Here is a 20888-nt window from a genome sequence, read left to right as displayed (position 1 = left end):
TGCTCATCTAGCCAAGTGCACATGTAAAGACCAATTTCTCAACTAGCTTAGATGGAGATTGATAAAGGATCCAATAATATCAACCTTTTGTTATTGTGGCAGTAAGGAAAGAATATCTGAAAGGACTAGCTGACATATAACTTTTGATACCTATAATTACATTCACAACAACTTCTTCCGTCTTTAGCTTTTTGCAACTTTGGATATTAAATAGCACCTCCTATCCATTATTTTTTAGGGACTTAATCCCTAGGGTCTTATCTAATGCCTCTATAATACCCAAACACCACCTCCTTGGTGTTTTTAAAGTGCTTATATGTTTCCATGATGGACTTCCCCGGCAATAAACATTTTCTATTAATACCAACTCACTATATCACAACATAAACACAACACCCCTTAAGAGATGTATTTAACATTGTTTTTATCCAACTAAAAAGTCTCTGGAAGTTAGCTCCCACTATTCTAGCAAATCATTCCTAACTTATTTAGTTGCTTCATAGGTATTATGTCTTACAACTCCTTACCAATGCTTTTGCACCTCCATCAATACTTGGTACAAACACATGAATCCTACTATATTCAGAGTATACCAACCCCATTTCCATTGGGGTTCCTTTGGCAAGGGGTTTTTATGAATCCATCAACTTGATATCAAGGCATCATCCTTTGGGACATTTGGGGTCTCTACCCCATTGGCTCTATAAGCCTACTCTCACGATATTTTCCATTTGTGTTTAAGTCTTGCCAAGACCAAAGCAGTTGTTTCTAATACTAATTATTAATTAGCATTGCTTTATAGTGTTCACATACTCTGCGCATGCCAAAGTTACTTTCTTCTAGGAACACCTTTCCCACAACTTTAGTATGGCACATTTTACTTTCAATGAGATACTCACTATCCTCATACTTGGATCTCATTATCCTCCATGTTCTTCATAAGATACAACACATCTTAGTTGAAATACTTCCACCAATTCTTTAGGACCATTCCTTAACTCCACTTTAGTCACTTAGTTTTTGGACTTTGCTAATTTGATGACCTGTAAGGTCTTAGTCTCATGACTGCTTTTGAAGTGCTAACTCACTAGAACACCACTTCTTGTATTCATGTCCTCCTCACCAAAACCATCTTTGCATATGTTATTCTAACACTTAATTATTCTTCGTTTCATATAGACTACCTTTGCCCCTTAGGACTATCTGTCCATATGATGAGAATACCAACTCATCCTCTAAATATATCCCTAACTCATTGGGTTGTTCCAACATTTATTAAAGGTAGCCCCAACTACTATTTTAAGGACTTGTGTCCAAACATGGCAAAGTAAAGATTTAGCTTGGTTCTACTGTGTTGGCTATTGTTGTAAGAAAATTGCACCAACGAAAGATATAAATCCCACTATCCTTGCCTTTGACCAATGCTACAACGTAGCATATCCTCCACCACCTGATTCACACACTCGGTTTGCCCATCCGTCTGAGGATGATCTCCACTCGAGAGTTTCAAAGTCATTTGCATAGCCTTTGCAAAGCTTTTCCAAAATCCATTGGTGAACTTTGAATCTCGATCACTAATGATGTCCTTTGGTAAACCAAAATTAGGAAAAACCTTCTCCAAGTAAACCGCAGCCAAGTCTGAGGCAATGACATTCTTCCGAAGAGCCAACAACCACACATACTTCGTCAACCGATCCACTATGACCCATCTTTGCTCCTTTTGCCTCTGTGTTCATGGCAAACAAGTGATGAAGTCCATAGAGATATTACACCAATGGCTCTAAGGAATAGGTAAAGGTTGCAAAAGTCCCCCCGACTTCTCCCGTAGCACCTTAACCCGCTGACAAAGCTCGCATGATTTACAATACTTGAAGATATCAGCCTTCACATTCCTCCAATAAAAGTTGTGCTTAATCAACTCATACGTCTTCTTCCCCCCAAAATGACTGGCCTCTGGATGATCATGATAGTGGAATAAAACTTGAGTAATTAATGCCACCCATAGCAACTATACACAGCCATTGTAGTAGAGAATCCCATCCACCAATGAGAAAGGAGCTTCCATCTGGTCTCGTAAAAAGGCCACCTTAGCATCCTGAGCCTGAGCATGCTCAACCAACTGCCCAAACTCGCTAACCACCTTACTCAAATGATGACAAAATTGTGTTTGTAACGTCGTCACATGACAAACACGGGATAAAGCATTGGCCACCACATTTGTTTTTCCCGAACGATGCTCAATAGGAAACTCCCCAAACTCCATGAGTTTGACCATCCAATGAGCTTGCCAAGTGTTCAACTCCTTCTGTGTAAAAAGATACACAAGTGGTTGGTGATCTGTCAACACCACAAACACTGCACCATAAAGATAGTGCCGCCACGTCCGCAAAGCATGAACAATAGAGAGTAACTCTTGCTCATATGTGGAATAGCATTGCTCTGCGGAATTCAAAGTTCAACTCTCATCCCTATCCCTCTTGCATGAGAACTCCTCCCAGTGCATAACCACTCGCATCGCATGTCACCTCGTAAAGTTTCGATGGATCAGCAATGCGAAGCACTGAAGTCTCGCTCAACAATCATTTCAGCGCCACAAAACTCTCCTTTTATGGCTTCTTTTACTCAAATGGCACATTCTTGCGTAACAACTGCGTCAAAGGAATAACCACCTCTGCAAACTTATGCTGAAAACATTGGTAGTAACTAGCCATACCAAGAAAATTGCGCAACTCGGCCACTGTAGTCGGTGTAGGCTAGTTTTCCATCACAGCCACCTTCCTTGGATCCATCTTGACACCCTTAGATGTCACAATATGGCCTAGATATTCCACCTTCGACTTTGCAAATTCACATTTACTCTTCTTCGCATAAAGTTTGCTATCTCGAAGTAACAAAAGAACCTTGTGCAAATGCACCCTATACTCCTCCATATTCTTGCTAAAAACAAGAATATCATCCAAGAAAATCTCCACAAACTCATGAAGATAATGCCCAAATACCTCCGTCATCAACCGAGTAAATGTGGCCGGTGCATTCGTCAAACCAAACAGCATAACTGTAAACTCAAAATGTCTGAAGCTTGTGTTGAATGCCATCTTAGAGATAGATGCATCATCCATTACAATCTGATGATATCCACTCCTCAGATCAATCTTGGTAAACACTCATGCTTCACCAAACTTGTCCAGGATATCATCCACATGTGGCATCAGCATTTTGTCCTTCACTGTCTTCTTGTTTAAAGCGCAGTAGTCAATACACATTCGTATTGAACCATCCTTCTTCTTCACAAGCAAGACTGAAGCACCAAACGGAGACTTACTTGGCTGAATAAATCCAAACTCAAGTAACTCCTTGACTTATCGTTGAACTTCTTGCTCCTCTGCATAACTTAACTGAATGGATGCCGGTAAATTGGCCACGTCCCTAGCTCCAATGTAATCCCATGCTCCACACCTCGTAACAGAGGCAATCCATGAGAAAGTTCAGATGGAAAAACATCAAAAAACTCATCAAGTACATCCCATACTGCTGCTTCTCCCCCACATGTGCCTGGATCCCCCAAGTCACAAACAAACAACAAATAACTCTAAAGTGTTTTTCTATTACGACAAGCCCGCTTCAAAGATGTAGCAGAGAGCATAACAACTGGTGGTTGAACGCCCTCGCCAAACCACACATCTTTAACGCCACCATACTCTAGTGAGATACACTTAATACTCCACTTTATCTTGGGATTCACCTTCACCAACCATGGCATCCCAAAAATGAAATCCACACGATAGATATCCATGAGATAAAAAGTCTCCACAAGTGTGGTTTTGCCAACCAACACTTCCAGCCCCTCGACACAAGCATCGAAATGCTGAGTAGAGGTAGCTGCACCTTCCACTGTGTATGGAAAAACTCCACATGTGACCAGGCCATGCTCTGCAACAAACTTTGCCGAAACAAAGTTGTCATCGCTCCCACTATCCAATAAAATCCACATTGGATTGCCATGGAACATGCCCTCCAGCATTAAAGCTGATTCACGCGTATCCTCAAGCTCCATCTTATTCCACACACAGTTGAGCTGACGAGCAACGATCGAAAGTCACTTCCTCTGACTTGAATGGTTGTTCTCCTCATCCTCACACTGCAAAGTTTGCAACTTTTTAGTATCTGACTTACCGTGAGAAGAAGATTGGCCATTCTTCTTGTTCTACTACTTGTTCTTCAACTGCGGACAATCAGTCTTGTAGTGTCCAAGTTCGCCACAATAATGACAACCCTGTCTATAATTCTTCACAAAAAACTTCTTCTTCTTGGACCCCTTTGCATCTGAAGTAGTCACCACCGACTTCAACTTGTGATGCTTGTTCCCATCCTTGTGTCCACGGCGATCATCACAACAATTCTCGACAGAAGGACTCCACGAACGCTTGCGAGACTTGTGCTTGTCATTGTCAAGTCAACGAGTTGCATCAAAGAGCTCCTCCAAACTCTTTGTAGGCTGAGAATGACGCAAGTGTTGCCGCATGCTCTCACTATGTAGGCCATCAATGAAGTAGGGCTTGTTTTGATCTGGATCCTTTGTTGAAACATGATTAATTAAGCGAGTAAGCTTCTCAATATAGTCCCCGAGCGTCATTTTCCCTTACTGGAAATGTCAAAGTTCTATACGAGCATTCTCCACGTCGTAATGAGGGGCAAAACGTAAATAGAAAGCAGCCTCAAACTCATCCATGGTAGACACTGGTGGTTTCTTATCCGCAACACAGGACTCCTCAAGCCAATTCCACCATCATGTAAGCAACCAAAGAGAACGACTCGAGAGACGATCCATGGGGTTCAAATATAGAGGGAAAGGGCTCATGAACAAGAGTGCACCCCTTTTTCCAATCGGTTAAGGGTCTTAGGATATTTGGGGTTAAGCGTCCTTGGGTGTGAATAGTACTGAGCTGGGTGACCTCCCGGGAAGTCCAAACTCAGGAGCTTACACATCGAAGACCCGCATCACGCAAAACCATCGGAATAGCCACTAAAGCCTCTACATCTAGAGTTCCTCTAGCAGCCAAGAACTTCTTCACATTGGCTAGCCAAGTGAGACACTCGTCCACACCACCATCACCGGAAAAAGTTGGAATCTTAAGTCGATCTACCAAAGAAGGCTTACTTGGAGCGCTACCTCGTCCAGCCTCAAGTGCCTCAACACACCCATGCATGGTATCCATCATGCCATGCATCTCGTCTTGCATCTCTTGCTGATTTCGATTAAGGGCTCATGAATCACATCTTGAATGGTCCAAATCTCCGTAACTTCGTCGGCACCATTGTTAGCACCACCATTGATAATAGGATTCCAGCATTCAGCTTGGTCGGCCATCGCAACCAACCTCCCTCTAATACCAATGTTATAATCCGGCACAAAAAGATAGAGATCTAGTCGCCCTAGACTATGCTATGCCACCTCTTGAGGTTCCTCACCACCCAACCACCCCTAAGCTACCTCAAAAGCTCCACTGCGCCGCTGCTCCACTGTGAGCCCTAGGGTAGGTTAAGTCCCTTACTCTAACATGCCTTAATATACCCTTGAGCCTCCCTTTGACCAACGTTGACCACATAGTCAAAGCTGGCGCCTAACACTTTGCCCTTTAGGATTATCTGTCCATATAATGAGAATACCAACTCATCCTCTAAATATAGCCTTAACTTATTGGGTTGTTCCAACATTTATTAAAGGTAGCCCTAGCTACTATTTTAAGGACTTGTGTTCTCTTTTGCATTTGACTTTCCATGGTCATTAATTTTTGTTTCAAATTCATGAGCACCATCCTCAACTATATGAAGTTAATTTTACAACTCCTTTATTGTCTTAGAGTCTTCATCCTTCCCGTGATCCAATTATAGTTATTTACCTTAACCATATTAGCCAATTTGCTAAATCAAACTCTCATCTCAACTTTCGAAGAAAAACCTTATACTATTCCCAAAATCCCAAAGTCATTCATTTATTAGCCCCTTTTTATCCACCACATTATTTATATATTCACGTATAAACTAAAGTGGAGAGTCATGCCATCTCAACCTGCTACTCCTTGAGGATAAGCCTATTCCTAAGGCCTTTTGATGCCAATACAAGTGGTGATATACTCGACCATCAATAAGAGTTGAACTAAAGAATAGCTTTGATACTAAGTTATAAGTGATTAAATTTTTCATTTTACTTTAGTTATTTAACCACACCTTCAACCACTTAAAAGAGTTTCATTCACAACCTTCATAAGTTCTATTTTGGACTTAGGGATTTACTAGCCCCATGAATGATATCTATGCCACTTAACCTTTGCATTTGGTCCAAGTGCTCCACATATTTAATCCTATGATTGACACCCCAAAGGTACTACTAACATAACAACCTGCTACACTAAGGTTGTGTCTATTTACCCTTATCTCAATAGTAATCCTAGACCACTTGTGCCATAATCCCCTCTCTTAAATACTAGGCTATCTATGCATGATTAGTCATATCAAAACCACTATTTAGCATCTTTAGGATGCTTGGAGATATGAAGAATAGCCTTCCCTAACATCTCTTTTTCAGTCCTTACCAAGTTCTTTTTTGTCCCAGCTATATTCACCAACACTACCAATGGGTCATGGCCCAAAGGTGCAACCACTATGTCCTATTGACTTCTGGGACTTCCTTACCACATGACTACATCTTTGGTCACTATACAAAAGGATTGTTTCTCTTCCTTTTCATAGTCTGGGACTTTGGGACAACATTTTGAAATACTGTAACCCTATGTGAACCTCCCCACCCTCCATCTTTGGGTGCTTTAGCCATGTGGCTAAAGCAAAGTTCCAATGAGCCATGCTAAATATCCAAGTAGATAATGCCACCCATATTTGGATTGGGAACATTAACTATTTGATCTCCCGAAGGAACTAAAACTAACTTTTGAAAACTTCATAAAACTACCCCATTTGTCTATCTATGTTCACTCTAACCTTGGACTCCTCAATGGTTATAGCATCATCCACCATGTGGGTATAACCTTCTTTGGTTACATTGGCATTTCCGAGCCAAATTGACTCCATTGAAGTCTTCCCCTTACTATACTTTTGGAGCTTACCAAACCCCCTAGGGTTTGGGAGATTCACCTTCACACTCGAATTCGGACTCGGACTCAGATTTGGTCTCAGACTTGGACTCGGTCTCGGCCTTAGTCTTGGTCTTAGTCTCAATCTCTTTCTTGGCCTCGACCTCGAACTTCATCTTAGGTCCATCTCAAACTCGACCTCAGACTCCATCTTGGGTCCATCTTGGACTCCATTTCATGTCCATATTAAACTCCATCTCTGACTCCATCTCAGATTCCATCTCGAATTCCATCTCAGATTCCATCTCAGACTCCATCTCAGATTCCATCTCAGACTCCATCTCAAATCCATATCAAACTCCATCTTAGACTACTTCTCAAACTCGTTCCTGACACTGCCATGTGTTACAACACTTACTATATGTCAATCCTTCTTATGTCCCTTTTTAGATATTTATTCATTGATTGCTTCATGCTCATCCCTCGAGCACTTCATTCAAAGTTCCAGTCCCACTCTTGACTTTCTAAGTTAAAGCCTTTAGTCTAAACATGTTATGCTTGTTAAATTTCTGCTTTGACCACTACTATGTGGCACCTTTTTTGCTTCACTTTGGGGTTTAGGGATTTGTGTCTCACATATATAGAGAAAGGGCCCATGAATAAAGCATCTTTTTTTTTAATCAATTAAAATTGGTTAAAGGTTTTGGGGTATTTATTATACCACCTCTACCACTAATACAGCCTATATTATGAAGATGTATTTAATTTTGGAAAAAAATAATCACCAAAATCTCCAAGAATGAGGGAAAAAGCCAATTATAATAAAGAGGGTGCTAGAGTAAGAGACACATCACCTAGTTGCTTTGCACCCCATTTCAACCTAGTTGTGTTAATGGTTTAAGGTAACCTCCTAGAATCTATTCAGCAATTCTATGTACTTCAGGTACTATAGTGATTTAAGTAAAATCCAAAAAAAAGGGAAACATCCACTTACAATACAACGTTTTGGGCTCTCTTCTCTTGTCTTCTCTCGAGTAAAAGCTTCAATCTATCTCACCTCCTGTTTTCTTACAATTCGCGTCGGGTTCTCCTTTGGCAGGCGCCCTCGCCTTCCTTCTCAATCTCGTTGCCAGCCGCGTCGTCCTCCGCCTTGTCCTTGGAATCGTCCGGGCTGGAGATGTCTTCCTCTGGACTTCTCAACAGTCACCTGCGCAAGACAAACAACCATGAGTGTCCAAAACTCCCGCAGCACTATTGCTAATTGTACCTTCGTCTTCTTGGGGGGCGATTTCTTGCCACAAAAAAGAATCTTAAATAGCGTGACCACCAAGATGAGCGGGATCAAAGCTATGGCGCTCAAAGAAATGGTTGGGAACTTCTCGGCCTTCTCCAGAAGATCCTGTCACAAACGAAAAGAAAAAGTTAGAATACGAGACAAAGTCCATGCTCGTGTGTTTTACTTACAAGAATCTTCTCCTTCTGTGACGCCAAAGCCGGGATGTCGGCAACCTTGCGCAGGTACTCAAACATCTTTGCCTGAAAAGATTCAAGGTCGTCACACACACACACAACAAAAAAAAAAAGACAGACAAAAGAAGACAATGGAAAAGTACCAATGCCGTCAGGACTCGGAGTCGCTTCTTCAATTTTTTGCTTCTTCTCAGCCTAGTACTTGGGCTTCCATTTCGTCTCCCTGTACTCTGCTGCCACAGCCTTGTCAGTTGCCACTAGGATGTTGTCAAAAAGAATGCCGTCCTGCATCGTCCAGATCTCGATTCGAGATCGGCTCTAGATCCGGCCTGTCCAACTCGAAGTACTCCGGGTTCAGTATTTGCTTCGGAGCCCAGATCCCCAATCCTCAGGCTTGGTCGCTTCCGGATCCGGGACCTTCGCCCGCTCGTCCCAGTCCTCGGGCTTCTTGTCGTCGGGATTGGGGATGGAAGTCGCTCGAGAGGAGGTCGATGCTCTTCTCCTCCTTGCCGCCGATGAGGATCTTGAGCGTGTTGTTCAGGTAGATCACTGCCATGTAGACGTGAGAGAGCTTGTCAGCCACTGGCAATGGCGGGTACTTGAGGTGTGCTTGTCGGATTTTGGGCCCTTGTGCTTGTAGATGAAGTGGACTTTGTTGGTGGCACCACATTTGTCTGGCCCAAACATGATCGAGTAGGGGGATTCATTGCTGAAATCACTAAGCGTCCATCCAGCTTCTTGAGGGAGAAAGAACTTGAGATAAGCACCACACTCCAATCTTTTTTTGAAATAGTATAGAGCTTGGGGTTAAACCCTAGCAGATAAAGTTTACCAAACTTTATTATATTAAATATTCTCTTAGAATATTTTTGTTCCACTTGTTAGCCATGAGAATGTTAATGTTATAATCTAAACTGAAAAAACAAAATTTAATCTCTCTAAATTATGTATGCCTCTTTTTGAGGTTCTTCACCACTTAACGACCCCAAACTTTTAAGCTTCTAATGAGTTTTAATGTATAATAAGGAGAGTGAGTATAGTTGACTAACATATGTTCTATGTAGTGGAAAGCAATTTAAATATGATTGTAAATGTTGGCAAAGGGAGGACCAAGTTAAAATAATAAGATAAAAAAAGAGTCTAAAAACAAAATTTTAGATTTTAATTTAGTCCCAAGAGTTGGTTTTTGAAACAATCACAAAAACTTACTAAATATAAAATGGCATTATATATGCCTCATTATAAATTACCACCTAACACACCAAGAGACATGACAAAGGTGGCACTGTTGGTCATTCTCTCGGTGGTGTGCACTTTTTTCTCTGGTTTCCAATCTGTTGCAATTTGTTCTTGGCTCCAACCATTTTTCCTCCTGCACTTCTTCCACAAATCAGGCATTTCACACAATTTTTGCTCATGGAGCTCTGCAGCACTCACAATTCTCCTGGCGCTCATCCTCCACACCACTGCCGCGAGCCTGGCATTCTTGGCATTCTTCCCAGGAAAGGTGAGCCCAGACAACTCCAAGGCCAGCAGCGTGCCAATTGTGGGAATAATCTGGGCACTGGCACTGTGGATGTTTCTTCTCCTCCCATTTCTTGCAAGCATCGGCTACAGAAAGCGTTTTGATCGAGCAAGAACGTCCCAGCCGCTGGTATTCGCGTCGATCTGGACCACAGCGTGGTTGTTGTGGAATCGATTCGGCGGCGTCGGCTCCTTCCTCCATCCCGCCGTTTCCCAGGTTACAATCTTGCCGCTGGTGATGAGCGCCGGTGTGTGGGGGATCGATGGAATCGCATTCCTCATGGCGTGGTTCTCGGCGATTCTCCACGACAGGGCCGTTCTCAACGAGAATCTTTCCAAGATGGAGAAATCCGACAAGAAGCGTGCTATGCAGCTGCATCGCGGCCACTCCCTGGCGTTTGGAGCCATTGCTTTCTCGATCTTGTTCTACGGCAGCGCCAGGGTCTCCATTTTCTCGGGGGATTTCTTCCAGAAGGACATCGCCCTCACGATGAAGAAAACAGTGCCGGTCTCTTGCGTCCTGGGCAAGGTCCTCTTCTACGAGGACATGGATGTGATGCTCAACAGGACGAGGCAGCGCCTCCGAGCCGGCGATCGACTGGTGCTCTGGTCCGAGGCTGCGGTGAAACTCGACCTCAAACAGGAGAGGGATTCTCTCCAATTCAAAGCCGGACAGATCGCTTCCCAGCACGGTGCCTACGTTGGCATCACTTACGAGTACAAGGACGCGAGCGTCGGGAACTATTTCGACCTCGTTCTTCCCGATGGCTCCATTGGATTTAGCTACAGGAAATCCCACTTGGTTCCATTCATGGAGTGGTATGGAACTCCAGGGGATCCCATTCTTCCTGCCATCAAGACCGAGCTCGGGCGGATTGGAGGAGCTATTTGTTACGATTTCGAGTTTCCAGACCTGATGCGGCAGGCCGGGAAAAAGAGGTAGAGCGAAGTTATGACGGTGTTCTCTAAGTTTCTGGTGAATGTGCTAGGATTGATATCATGCTCCAACCAGCCGCGACTTGGGGAGCAAGCGGTCCCTGGGCGAAAGAGGCCGATGCTTTCCGTGTTGTGGAGAATGGCTTCAGTTGGTTTCGATGCTCCACGGGAGGCGTTTCAGCGGTTGTAGATCCATATCTCCAGACATTCGATTACAGGTGTGACAGTTTTGATCAATCAAAGCTCTCTAATATTCTTCTGTTTCTTTGGCAGGGAAGGTATCTCCGACTCGGTCTTCGCCATGGCACTCCCAGTACTCGGGAAGGCCTGGACGCTTTACCCAAGCTACGGCTTTCTTTTCGCTTGGCTAGTGGCAGCACTCGCTGCGGTACACGTCTCCATGCTCTGCCTCCATCTTGGAGCAGTGACATACATCCTTGACAAGTCCCCTCCCGCCTTTGTGTTCTACATCACTGGTGACCGATCCTTCAAGGAGTTTGAGAGGTCGGAGCTACGTTGCGTGCTGTTGCCAGAGGAATCAAGCGTGCATGTCTAAGATTCCTGTGAAGCCCAATCTGTAAGGAAGTGTATACAAAACATGGGTGATATGGACGTAGCACTTGCATTGACTTAATCGTCGTTTGGTGCAGCGAGACTAGGCCGGGTACCGAAGCACCGCATGATTTGGAGGAGTCCAAGGCGTTGGATCGAGTCAGCTGGAGTATCGATTCCAAAGAAGGCAGCCCACGCTGCCATGACGAGGGCATCGCGTTCCATCTCCATCGCTCCGACGTGTGAGCATCGTGGGGCAGAGGAATATTTGCTTTTGTTAGTACCTATCATGCAGCAAGTATCGTCGTCAGGCATTAAACATTGATCGTTTTCTAGTTTTCCAAGAGTTTTGAGAACATTCGCATAGAATCAAACACATTCCCTCAGGCGGATCATCAAACACAATTTTCGCCTGGTGCACTTTCCACACACCTCAATCGCTAGGTATTGCAAGGTATCTGTCTGATTGAAGTTGCTCGCGATCTCTCAGAGCCTCTGGTGATTTGGTCCAGGAGGTCCACGCTCAGATCCTGGGTGTTATATAGACAAATGATTTGTATTTTTCCCATTTTGTCAATATTTGAATTTATCAAGCATGAAACGCAATTGGTACTTCTAGTCTTAAATTCTCGAGCAATTTGACAACATAATCCAGGCAGCAGTTTATTTTTTCCTTAGATTCTATCAATGCCAAGTCCATACATTTGCCAGGAGAGGATACATAGCTCTGCTGCTCGCAATTCCAGACACCCATTTTGATACGCAGGTTCCACACTCGAGGCTCCGACATGCAGCTAAAAGGCACAGCCAATCCAAAGAAGTGGGAACAAATGGCATGTTTCCGATGAGTTCTCTTGCATTGTCAATGTAACCAGCTCTTGCCAAGCCATCGATTATGCAGGAGTAATGCTGGTGACATGGCTGAATGCCACAGTCAAAAGCCATCGAAACAAAGCAACTTCTAGCACATTTAACACTGCCAACTTGGCCGTGAGCATTGAGAACGGAGACAAATCCAACTTGGTTGTAAATGCCGGCCATCTGCATAGTGTGAAACAACTCAAACACAGAAACCGAATCCCCTGCTTGGGTGCATGCACTGAGCATTGCATCCCAAGAAACTTCATTCTTCCCTGGCATCTGGGCAAAAGATTTTCTTGCAAGTGAACTCTGGCCACTAAGGCCATAGCCAGCAACCATTATAGTCCAAGAAATTACGTCCTTCTCCACCATTGCATTGAACATGACCCTTGCTTCTGCCATATACCCGTTTTGGGCATAAGCATCAAGCATGGTGTTCCAGGAAACTAGCTGGTGGTATGGCATTTTATCGAAAAATCGTCGTGTCAAGTCCATATCTCTTGATCCTGCGTAGACATACAGCAGTGAACTCCACGATACTAAACTCCAGCATGGCATTTTGTCAAATATACACTTTGCCTGCTCAACTTTGCCAGCGTGGGCATATCCGGCTAGCATGGCGTTGCATGCGACTGGATTCTTGAATGGCATTTTTTGAAAGATGTCCTCGGCCATGAAGATGCTGCCAGCGCGCACACATGCTGCCAGCATCGCGGTCCATGTTACCAAGTTCCAGCATGGCATTCTATCAAATAGTGATTTAGCTTCCAAGAGATACCCTGATTGGGCATATGCAGAAATCATTGACGTACACGAAACTAGATTAAATTCTGGAATGGCTTCGAATATGTTCTTTGTTTCTTGTAAACTAGAATTTGCGGCAGAGAGGTTTAACATCACAGTCCAGGAAATGAGACTTCTCTGAGGCATAGAATAAAACACACGCCTTGCCTCCTGCGGATACCCGCTTTGGGAATATGCATTCAGCATACAGTTCCAAGCAGCTAGATCTCTTTCTGGCATTTTCTCAAAGATGTTCTTAGCTTCTTCCAAATTTCTATTATTCGCATGCAACGTTAAAATTACCGTCCAAGAGATCAAATCTCTCTCGGGCATGGCATCAAACACCTGAACCGTCTCGTTGATATACCCATTTTGGCCATATGCAGAGATCACGGCGTTCCAAGACACTAAATCCCTGTGAGGCATCTCGTTAAAGATTTTGTAAGCTTCTTGTACACATCCACACCGACCAAGCGAAGATAACATCATGTTGAAAGAAATCAAACTCCTCTCCGGCATTTGGGAAAACATCAGCTTGGCCTCTTCCATATGACCATTTTGCGCATACACAGATAGCATCAAGAACCAAGACACCGAGTCCTTGTCACACATGCGATCGAAAACTTGCCGAGCATCCTTAACTCTCGAAAGCTTGCCATACATCTTGATCTTCCCGTTTGATGCAAAGCGCACCCTTGCAGCAGCGTCAGTGGCTATCTCGACCTTGAATGCTGTGGCCGGCTTTACTGCTGCAATGGACATGCAATAAACAAAGAATGTAAAGAACAAACCTCCAAAAGTAAGAATTGAAACCAGAACGTTCAATGATGAAGTTGTTTCTCAAAGCTTCAGACGCCGGACGCTCAGCATCCACGATAATAGCATGGATGGTCTCGTACCTCCTGCCTTTGATAAGCTGCGTCAGCTGGAGTTCTCGACTTGGGAGGGAACTTCTTCTCCGGACCATTGCTATCATCGCTTGCTCAGCTTGCATCCACACTGCAAACGCTGGATCTGACAGGTTATAGATTTGAGGGACCGATTCCATCCGTAGTTGGGAAATTACCAGCTTGAGGTACCTCATCCTTGAAAGGGCCGACGGCTCGGGCCGCATTCCGTCGTTCCTCGCCAAGCTCGAGAAACTCCTTGTCTTGAATCTCAGAGCAAGCTTGTTCACAGGCTCCATTCCTTCCTCCCTTGGGCAACTGAAAAGCCTTCAGCGTCTCTATCTCTCGGGTTCTCCCAAGCTCACAGGTTCCATTCCCTCATCCTTCGGGGAACTGAAAAGCCTCCAACGTCTCGATCTCTCAAGCATTTCCGAGCTCACAGGATCCATTCCAGAGCGTCTCGGTGACCTCCAAAACTTGGAATATCTCGACTTGAGTGGCACCAAGTTGTCCGGCTCCATTCCTCCATCGCTAGGCAAGCTTGCCAGCTTGGAGACGTTGAAGATATCAGGCACCAACGTCGCTGGACGATACCCCGACACGCTCGGCATCCTCAAGAAACTCAAGGTACTGGACCTTTCTTTCAACAGAGGTATGCATGGCCCCATTCCGAGCTCTTTCGGCCAGCTCGCTTCCCTGGAAGAACTTTAGCTGTCTGGCACTGGGCTTACTGGACAAATACCGAGTTCTCTCAGCCGTCTTAGCAAACTTGTCAAGCTGGATATCTCGTCCAACTCATTCAGCGGCAGCATCCCCGAGTCTCTAGGCCTTCTCTCCAATCTCAGCGAGCTTTGGGCCTCGGCAAGCCAGCTGTCGGGTCGTATTCCAGATGGTTTTGCTCAAGGTCTCAAAAACCTCAAAAGGCTGCAGCTTTCGATGAACAACCTCACTGGGCTTCCCACCAACATGGCCAACCTTAGCAGCTTGCAAGTCATCCGACTGGATAACAATAATATCACGAGCTTTGACGCCATCTCCGGGCTGAAAACACTCCCGGGGCTCTCAACGATCTCTCTCAGCGGCTGCAAGCTCCAAGGGTCAATACCTTCCTGGTTTGGAAGCATCAACCTCAAGGAACACCCCGAGCTTACATGCGAGATAGACCTCTCCTTCAACTCCATCACTGGAGCTTTGCTCAATTCCTTGGGAAGAATCTCCAACCTCAAGCACCTCTTCCTCCAGTCCAACAAGATCCAAGGAAAACTTCCAGACAGCTTTGGAAAAACTCTTCCCAAGTTGAGGTATCTGGAGCTGCGCGACAACTTCCTTACGGGAGTCCCGAAAGACTTGAGCAACATGGGAAAAGGAACGCTATACCACCTCGGACTCAACTACAACAACCTCAGCTTTCAGGCTCTCGAAGGACTGACCACACTCCCCCAAGTTTCCTTCCTCGTGCTCGACCACTCCCAGCTCACAGGAGCCATCCCGAGCTGGTTCGGCAAGATCCCAATGGCCCAAGACGCCAAAGACGTCGTCAGCGACTTCGCAGTGCTGAGCCTCAGCTCCAACCGCATCACTGGGGAAATCCCACCAGAGCTTGGCCAGCTGACCCAACTCACGGGGCTCTACCTGGATGACAACGCGCTCACTGGCGCCATCCCTCCCAGCCTCGCCAATCTCACGAGCTTGCAGAGGCTAGACCTTGCCAGGAACCGCCTGACCGGCAAGATTCCAGTGGAATTCCTGACGCTCAAGAAACTGAACTACTTGAATGTCGCCCACAACCAGCTCACTGGCGCCATACCTAGCGGAGAGCCGCTCATCGACATGGATCCGGAGAACTTTGCCGCCAATCCGGGGCTCTGCGGCAAGCCCCTGCCCCCGTGCTCCCCAAAAACCCTAGCTCTGTCATGAAGATGGCGGGACTTTTAGTTTTCAAATGGCCTTCTGCCTTTGTGCGGCCACGATGGATGCAAAGCAAAGAGTTTTGAGAATCGACGGCCTGCATTTCGTTGCCTTGCTGCCTGTGGCTCTTGCATATGAAGCTATCATGGAGCTCCACAAGATTCGGTCCCTATCAGGAGTTGTATAAAAAAAAAATCTCTAGCATGAACATGGTGTACCTTGCTAGTTGTAAAGTAGGAGAGTGTGTAAGACCCATTGAACTTGGAACTAAAAGTTAACCTCCTGGCACCAATTGAACAGTGCCACTCTCAATGCTGGAACGATATAAACAGAACGCTATCCTTGAAGATATGCAGCAGGACTTCTTAGTATAAGTACCTTTGAAGTTCTTTCGTCCCTCACAGTGCGCGCTCTCTCCTATTAAGGTAAATAGAGAGTGAGCCTCTTAGATTACCTCACATCATCATTCGCTTGTGGGTTCCCTTGCAATGTCTCGAACACTTCTCGTTGTTTTACTCGTTTCGCTCCTTGTTCACGGCACCACTGCGGCATCCTGCAACAGCGAAGACGAGAAGGCATTGCTGGCTTTCAAAAATGCCGACGACGATCGGAGTAAGCTGCTTACCAACTGGACCCAGCAATCCAGCTGCTGTGCCTGGCCTGGTGTCAAATGCGACGGAGCTAGCGGACGTGTGAGCGAGCTCAAGCTGGAGTCCATGGGATTAAGAGGTATGCTGTCTCCAGAACTGGGAAGCCTCTCTCAGCTCCGGACTCTCAGTGTCCACGATAATGGCATGGATGGTCCCGTACCTCCTGCCTTTGGTTAAGCTGCGTCAGCTGGAAGTTCGCGACTTGGGAGGGCACTTCTTTTCCGGATCGACCTCGTCGCAGCTCACAGGAGCCATCCCGAGCTGGTTCTCCAAGATCCCAATGATCCAAGACGAAATGACCTCGTTGCAGTGCTGAGCCTCAGCTCCAACCGCATCACTGGGAAAATCCCACCATCCTGGCGCTCAAGAACCTGAACTACTTGAACGTCTCCCACAACCACCTCACTGGCGCCATACCTAGCGGCGGGAGAACTTCGCCGGCAATCCGGGGCGTGGGCATTATTGACGTTAACAATTTTTTTTTTTTGCTCACTTTTTTTTATTTCCTCACATTTTTTCCTAGATAAAAGAACCCAGATAATATGCGCTCTTTTACATTTGGTACCTTTTTGCTAGAATTGTATATAAAGGGTTTCAGACCCTGAAAATTTCGTCCAAGTCTAGCTCGAAGCCATGGCGGAGGTGGCGAAGTTCACAGAGCAAGTGATTATCAAGCTGGCTTATGCTGCTGAGGAGGACAGGGAGCTTAACAGGCAATCCAAGCCGGCCACCAGCAAGCTGAAAATGCTCGAATTTTTCGTTGGAGTGGCTGAGAAGTGATTCTACCATGCCCACTTGTTTGATAAGGGTGTATTGATGCTTCTCGCTGCTTGGCTCAAGCCGCTTCCAGAGGGGTCACTGCCCCTGATTCGCAGCACAATCTTCACAATCTTGCTTGAGAAGATGCCGATCGATTTGGATGATGAAACAGTTGGTGTGGAGTGGGCTGGGCATGCTGGTGAGGTATTTCCTAGAGCACAAGGAAGAGACGCAGGAGAATAAATTGTTGGCCAATAGGCTGATTGAGAAGTGGAGCTGTGTGGTTTTTGACACAGGGATTTGTCAAAGCAAGGTCGTCCACGATGAAACAATTTCTTCTCCATGGAAAAAGCGACCGGTAATAGCGATTGTCGAAGAAAATTTGGATCTCAGGGAGAAGCCATCTTCAAAAAAGAGAAGAATTCCACCAATCATAGCTCCCCAGCCCATGACCATGAATTTCTCGATTCGTCCGAAGTCTAAGTTTGATGGAGAAGCGATTAGAGAGAGTATAATGCAACGTGAAGCAATGGAATCCAAGAGGGCGAGGATAAACAAGTCCATGAAGCGACTACACGATGCCAACAGGGGAAGGCCCAGAGTCATGGGGGGCCGAGGTGTCCTAATGTAAGAGATGTTCTTGCTCGAGCTAAGACTTGGAAACTATGAGAATGTAAAAGGTGCCAATCTTACAATGGTTACACCGATTTTTGCGAATGGAAAATAATCATATTCATTCATTCATTCCTGTTTTACAGCCTTGGAATTTTCTTGCCGTACAATATTTAGTGACCGAACTCGTTAGAAAGAACATAATACGAAGAATAAAAACGCTGCAACTAGAAAGAATCCAAGAAAAACCAAGATCTCGACGGATGGAACCACATACCTTGGACAATCGAAGCGATCATCGATTGATTCTCGCTCGGAACAAAACTTTGATCCTCGCGCGCGCGATCCACACCTGCAAAACAGCACAAGCAGCACGCTCCCTACGCAGGTATTAACCTGTTCACAGGTGCAAAGGGACTCTCTCAGCCTGTCCCTGAGACGGACAAGCACCCCTGGTGCTACCACTGTCAGAAATGAAAAATAGTGAACCCTCAAACTTATAGAGCAAAAACGAAAGAGAAATCTAGCTACACAAGCGAGAGCACCTCCACCTATTCAATACAAACCAAACCGAACTCTACCTTCAAACTTGATCGTCATCTTCTCCAGATCCAAATCCTGTTGCTCCTTTCTTTGGTGAGATCACCTACAAAGACAAAGCTTTCAAGCAACTGAAGAAAAGAAAGAAAAGCTTACCTTGTGAGACAAGATGATCTTTGGTCCATCGCTCTTAAGCAACTGGTTCCTTGCTTTCCTACGGTAAGTAGATCTCCCCGCCGGACTCTCCCCACTGCTCGCCGGTGATGGTCTTCTTCGCAGCTGAAAACTCCTGGCTCATCTTAGCCATGCCGTCTTTCATCGCGTCCTCCATATTGGTGTAGCCATGCTCCTCGGCATACTTCCTCACGTCCTCCGTGATCTTCATGGAGCAAAACTTTGGACCACACATGGAGCAAAAGTACGCGACTTTTGCTCCTTCGCTCTCGTCGTGAAACGCCATCGCTGTCATGGGGGAACGACAGTGCAAACTGGTCCCTCCACCGGAACTAGAATCTCGCCGTGCTCAGCGCGTCGTCCCAAGCCTGAGCGAAAGGATGCTGTTTCGCAAGGTCCGCAGCGTATTTGCTTCACGTCGTCCCTGTTCGGCAGCCCGAGATGTTCCTTCGGCGTCACGTAGCACAGCAGCGCAGTCCCGAGAGCTCCAATGGTGGCGGCTCCAATGCCCGAAGTTATGTGATCGTATCCAGGGGCGATATCGGTCGTCAAGGGCCCCAGCGTGTAAAACGGTGCCTCGTTACACCAGTCGAGCTGCTTCTCCATGTTTTCTGGGATCTTGTGGAGTGGTACGAGGCCGGGGCCTACGTTCATCACCTGGACCTCCTTCTCCCAGGCCCGGCGAGTGAGCTCGCCTTATACAGCCAGCTCCGAGAATTGCGACTGATCGTTCGCGTCGTGAATCGAGCCGGGTCGCAGGCCATCGCCGATGGAGAGCGAGATATCATACTGATTGCAAATGTCGAGGATATCGTCCCAGTGCTCGTACGCAAAGTTCTCCTTGTGATGTGTCAGGCACCACTTTGCGTGAATGGAGCCACCCCTGGAAACTATTCCCGTCACCCGGTTTGCTGTGAGTGGGATGAACCGCAGCAGCACACCAGCATGGATCGTGAAGTGGTCCACACCCTGCTGGGCCTGAGTTTCTTGAAACAACTCCCACGTCAAGTTCTCGGCGATGCCGTCAACTTTCTCGAGCGCTTGATAGATGGGAACAGTCCCGACCGGCCTTAGAATCCACTCTCTCGTCTCGTGTATATGGCGGCCTGTGACAGATCCATGATCGTGTCAGCTCCCCATCGAGTCGCCCACTGTAACTTCTGGACTTCCTCCTCGATCGAGCTCGTCACAGACGAGTTGCCGGTGTTTGCGTTAACTTTGACGAGGAAGTTCCTCCCGATGATCATCGCCTCCAGCTCCGTGTGCTTCTTGCTGGAGGGAATGATCGCCCGGCCTCGAGCAACCTCCGAGCGGACGAACTCGAGTTCCATGCTCTCTCTGGTCGCGCAGTAGAGCATCTCCTCAGTGATGACTCCCTTCTTTGCGTAGAACATTTGCGTCATCCTTGGCTGGGACTTTGCCTCGCGTCTCTCGATCCAAGCTTTCCTGAGTTTCGGGATTCCTGCTCAAAGGCATGCATGAGAGAAAAAAAAATTGGATCGACAGCATACCATTTCGCGGATCGATGTTTTGCGGTCTCTTTCTTCATTTCTTAGAGACGTTGTGCATGAAGAAACAGGCTCTACGCTCAAGGTTCCCTTTCGTCGCGTGCATCTATCCAGTGGACACCCCCCGTTTGATCTCTACGATACCAATCGATCAATCGTAGAGAAAGAAACCAATCGATCAATCGATAAAAAAAAGAAGAAGATTTCTTACGTGGTTTCTTTGGTGCAATTTGGGAAGCACTCCTCGAACGATGGCAGTGGCATGAACTTTGGGGCCGAGGGATCCTCCGTGGGACGCGTCCTTGCCGAGAGCAATCCCTTCGAGTGGCCGTTCGATGCCCCGGTAGCGGCCGCGGGGGCGGCATTCACCGCCTTAATAACGAGAGTTCTCACCTTCTTGGCCTTGAGCCATTCCGAGCTGGTTGGGCAAGATCCCAATGACCAAGACACCATCAACGGCGTAGCAGTGCTGAGCCTCAGCTCCAACAGCATCACTGATGTCTCCCACAACTAGCTCACTGGCGCAATACCTAGCGGACAGCCGCTCATCGACATCGCCGCCAATCCGGGGCAATGCCCAAAAGCCCCTGACCCGAAAATGGCGGGACTTTTACTTTCAAATGGCTTTGCCCTAAA

The 20888-nt window shown here is 46.2% G+C and overlaps 4 protein-coding genes and 2 pseudogenes across 5 annotated transcripts; 3 read left to right on the top strand and 3 right to left on the bottom strand.

Annotated features, from left to right (window-relative positions):
- Positions 1 to 8205: 8205 nt before the first annotated feature.
- On the bottom strand, positions 8206 to 9609 carry LOC112349339 (annotated as a pseudogene).
- A 108-nt stretch (positions 9610 to 9717) lies between these two features.
- On the top strand, positions 9718 to 13485 carry LOC112349407 (apolipoprotein N-acyltransferase-like). Of its 2 annotated transcripts, XM_024683804.1 has the most exons (4): positions 9718 to 11021; positions 11072 to 11236; positions 11292 to 11595; positions 11669 to 13485. In XM_024683804.1, exons 1-3 carry the CDS (start codon positions 9778 to 9780, stop codon positions 11572 to 11574), a joined length of 1692 nt encoding a protein of 563 aa, XP_024539572.1. In that variant the 5' UTR covers positions 9718 to 9777; the 3' UTR covers positions 11575 to 11595; positions 11669 to 13485. The 2 variants fall into 2 exon arrangements, with proteins under 2 accessions (XP_024539572.1, XP_024539570.1); XM_024683802.1 differs by having other exon boundaries at positions 11292 to 13485.
- Positions 11554 to 14333, bottom strand: LOC112349406 (pentatricopeptide repeat-containing protein At4g02750-like). Its single transcript, XM_024683801.1, has 2 exons — positions 14281 to 14333; positions 11554 to 14228 (listed from the first exon to the last, which is right to left on the bottom strand). The coding sequence occupies exon 2, from the start codon at positions 13974 to 13976 to the stop codon at positions 12255 to 12257; it is 1722 nt and encodes a 573-aa protein (XP_024539569.1). The 5' UTR covers positions 13977 to 14228; positions 14281 to 14333; the 3' UTR covers positions 11554 to 12254.
- On the top strand, positions 14102 to 16018 carry LOC9658712 (probable leucine-rich repeat receptor-like protein kinase At1g35710). Its single transcript, XM_024683617.1, has 3 exons — positions 14102 to 14235; positions 14377 to 14728; positions 14813 to 16018. Exons 1-3 carry the CDS (start codon positions 14102 to 14104, stop codon positions 16016 to 16018), a joined length of 1692 nt encoding a protein of 563 aa, XP_024539385.1.
- Positions 16019 to 17292: 1274 nt separating this feature from the next.
- LOC9653866 (protein IWS1 homolog 1) lies at positions 17293 to 18049 on the top strand. Its single transcript, XM_024683616.1, has 2 exons — positions 17293 to 17435; positions 17563 to 18049. The coding sequence occupies exons 1-2, from the start codon at positions 17293 to 17295 to the stop codon at positions 18047 to 18049; spliced, it is 630 nt and encodes a 209-aa protein (XP_024539384.1).
- A 370-nt stretch (positions 18050 to 18419) lies between these two features.
- LOC9658711 lies at positions 18420 to 20285 on the bottom strand (annotated as a pseudogene).
- Between the last annotated feature and the right edge of the window lie 603 nt (positions 20286 to 20888).

Source organism: Selaginella moellendorffii, unplaced genomic scaffold (assembly GCF_000143415.4).
Source record: "Selaginella moellendorffii unplaced genomic scaffold, v1.0 SELMOscaffold_38, whole genome shotgun sequence".
Lineage (NCBI taxonomy): Eukaryota > Viridiplantae > Streptophyta > Lycopodiopsida > Selaginellales > Selaginellaceae > Selaginella > Selaginella moellendorffii.
The sequence above is the reverse complement of the archived record's forward strand: the minus strand, read 5'-3'. Positions and strand labels throughout refer to the sequence as shown.

Excerpts from the sequence above, each read along its gene's own strand:
- LOC112349406 (XM_024683801.1), bottom strand. The coding sequence starts at position 13,976 with ATGTCCATTGCAGCAGTAAAGCCGGCCACAGCATTCAAGGTCGAGATA.
- LOC9653866 (XM_024683616.1), top strand. The coding sequence starts at position 17,293 with ATGGCGGAGGTGGCGAAGTTCACAGAGCAAGTGATTATCAAGCTGGCT. Across the intron at positions 17,436-17,562 it reads TTCGTTGGAGTGGCTGAGAA|ATGCCGATCGATTTGGATGA; the intron begins GTGATTCTACCA and ends TTGCTTGAGAAG.
- LOC112349407 (XM_024683804.1), top strand. The coding sequence starts at position 9,778 with ATGGCATTATATATGCCTCATTATAAATTACCACCTAACACACCAAGA. Across the intron at positions 11,022-11,071 it reads CGGCAGGCCGGGAAAAAGAG|GATTGATATCATGCTCCAAC; the intron begins GTAGAGCGAAGT and ends TGAATGTGCTAG. Across the intron at positions 11,237-11,291 it reads CTCCAGACATTCGATTACAG|GGAAGGTATCTCCGACTCGG; the intron begins GTGTGACAGTTT and ends TTTCTTTGGCAG.
- LOC9658712 (XM_024683617.1), top strand. The coding sequence starts at position 14,102 with ATGGTCTCGTACCTCCTGCCTTTGATAAGCTGCGTCAGCTGGAGTTCT. Across the intron at positions 14,236-14,376 it reads GCAAACGCTGGATCTGACAG|AGCAAGCTTGTTCACAGGCT; the intron begins GTTATAGATTTG and ends CTTGAATCTCAG. Across the intron at positions 14,729-14,812 it reads GCATCCTCAAGAAACTCAAG|CTGTCTGGCACTGGGCTTAC; the intron begins GTACTGGACCTT and ends GAAGAACTTTAG.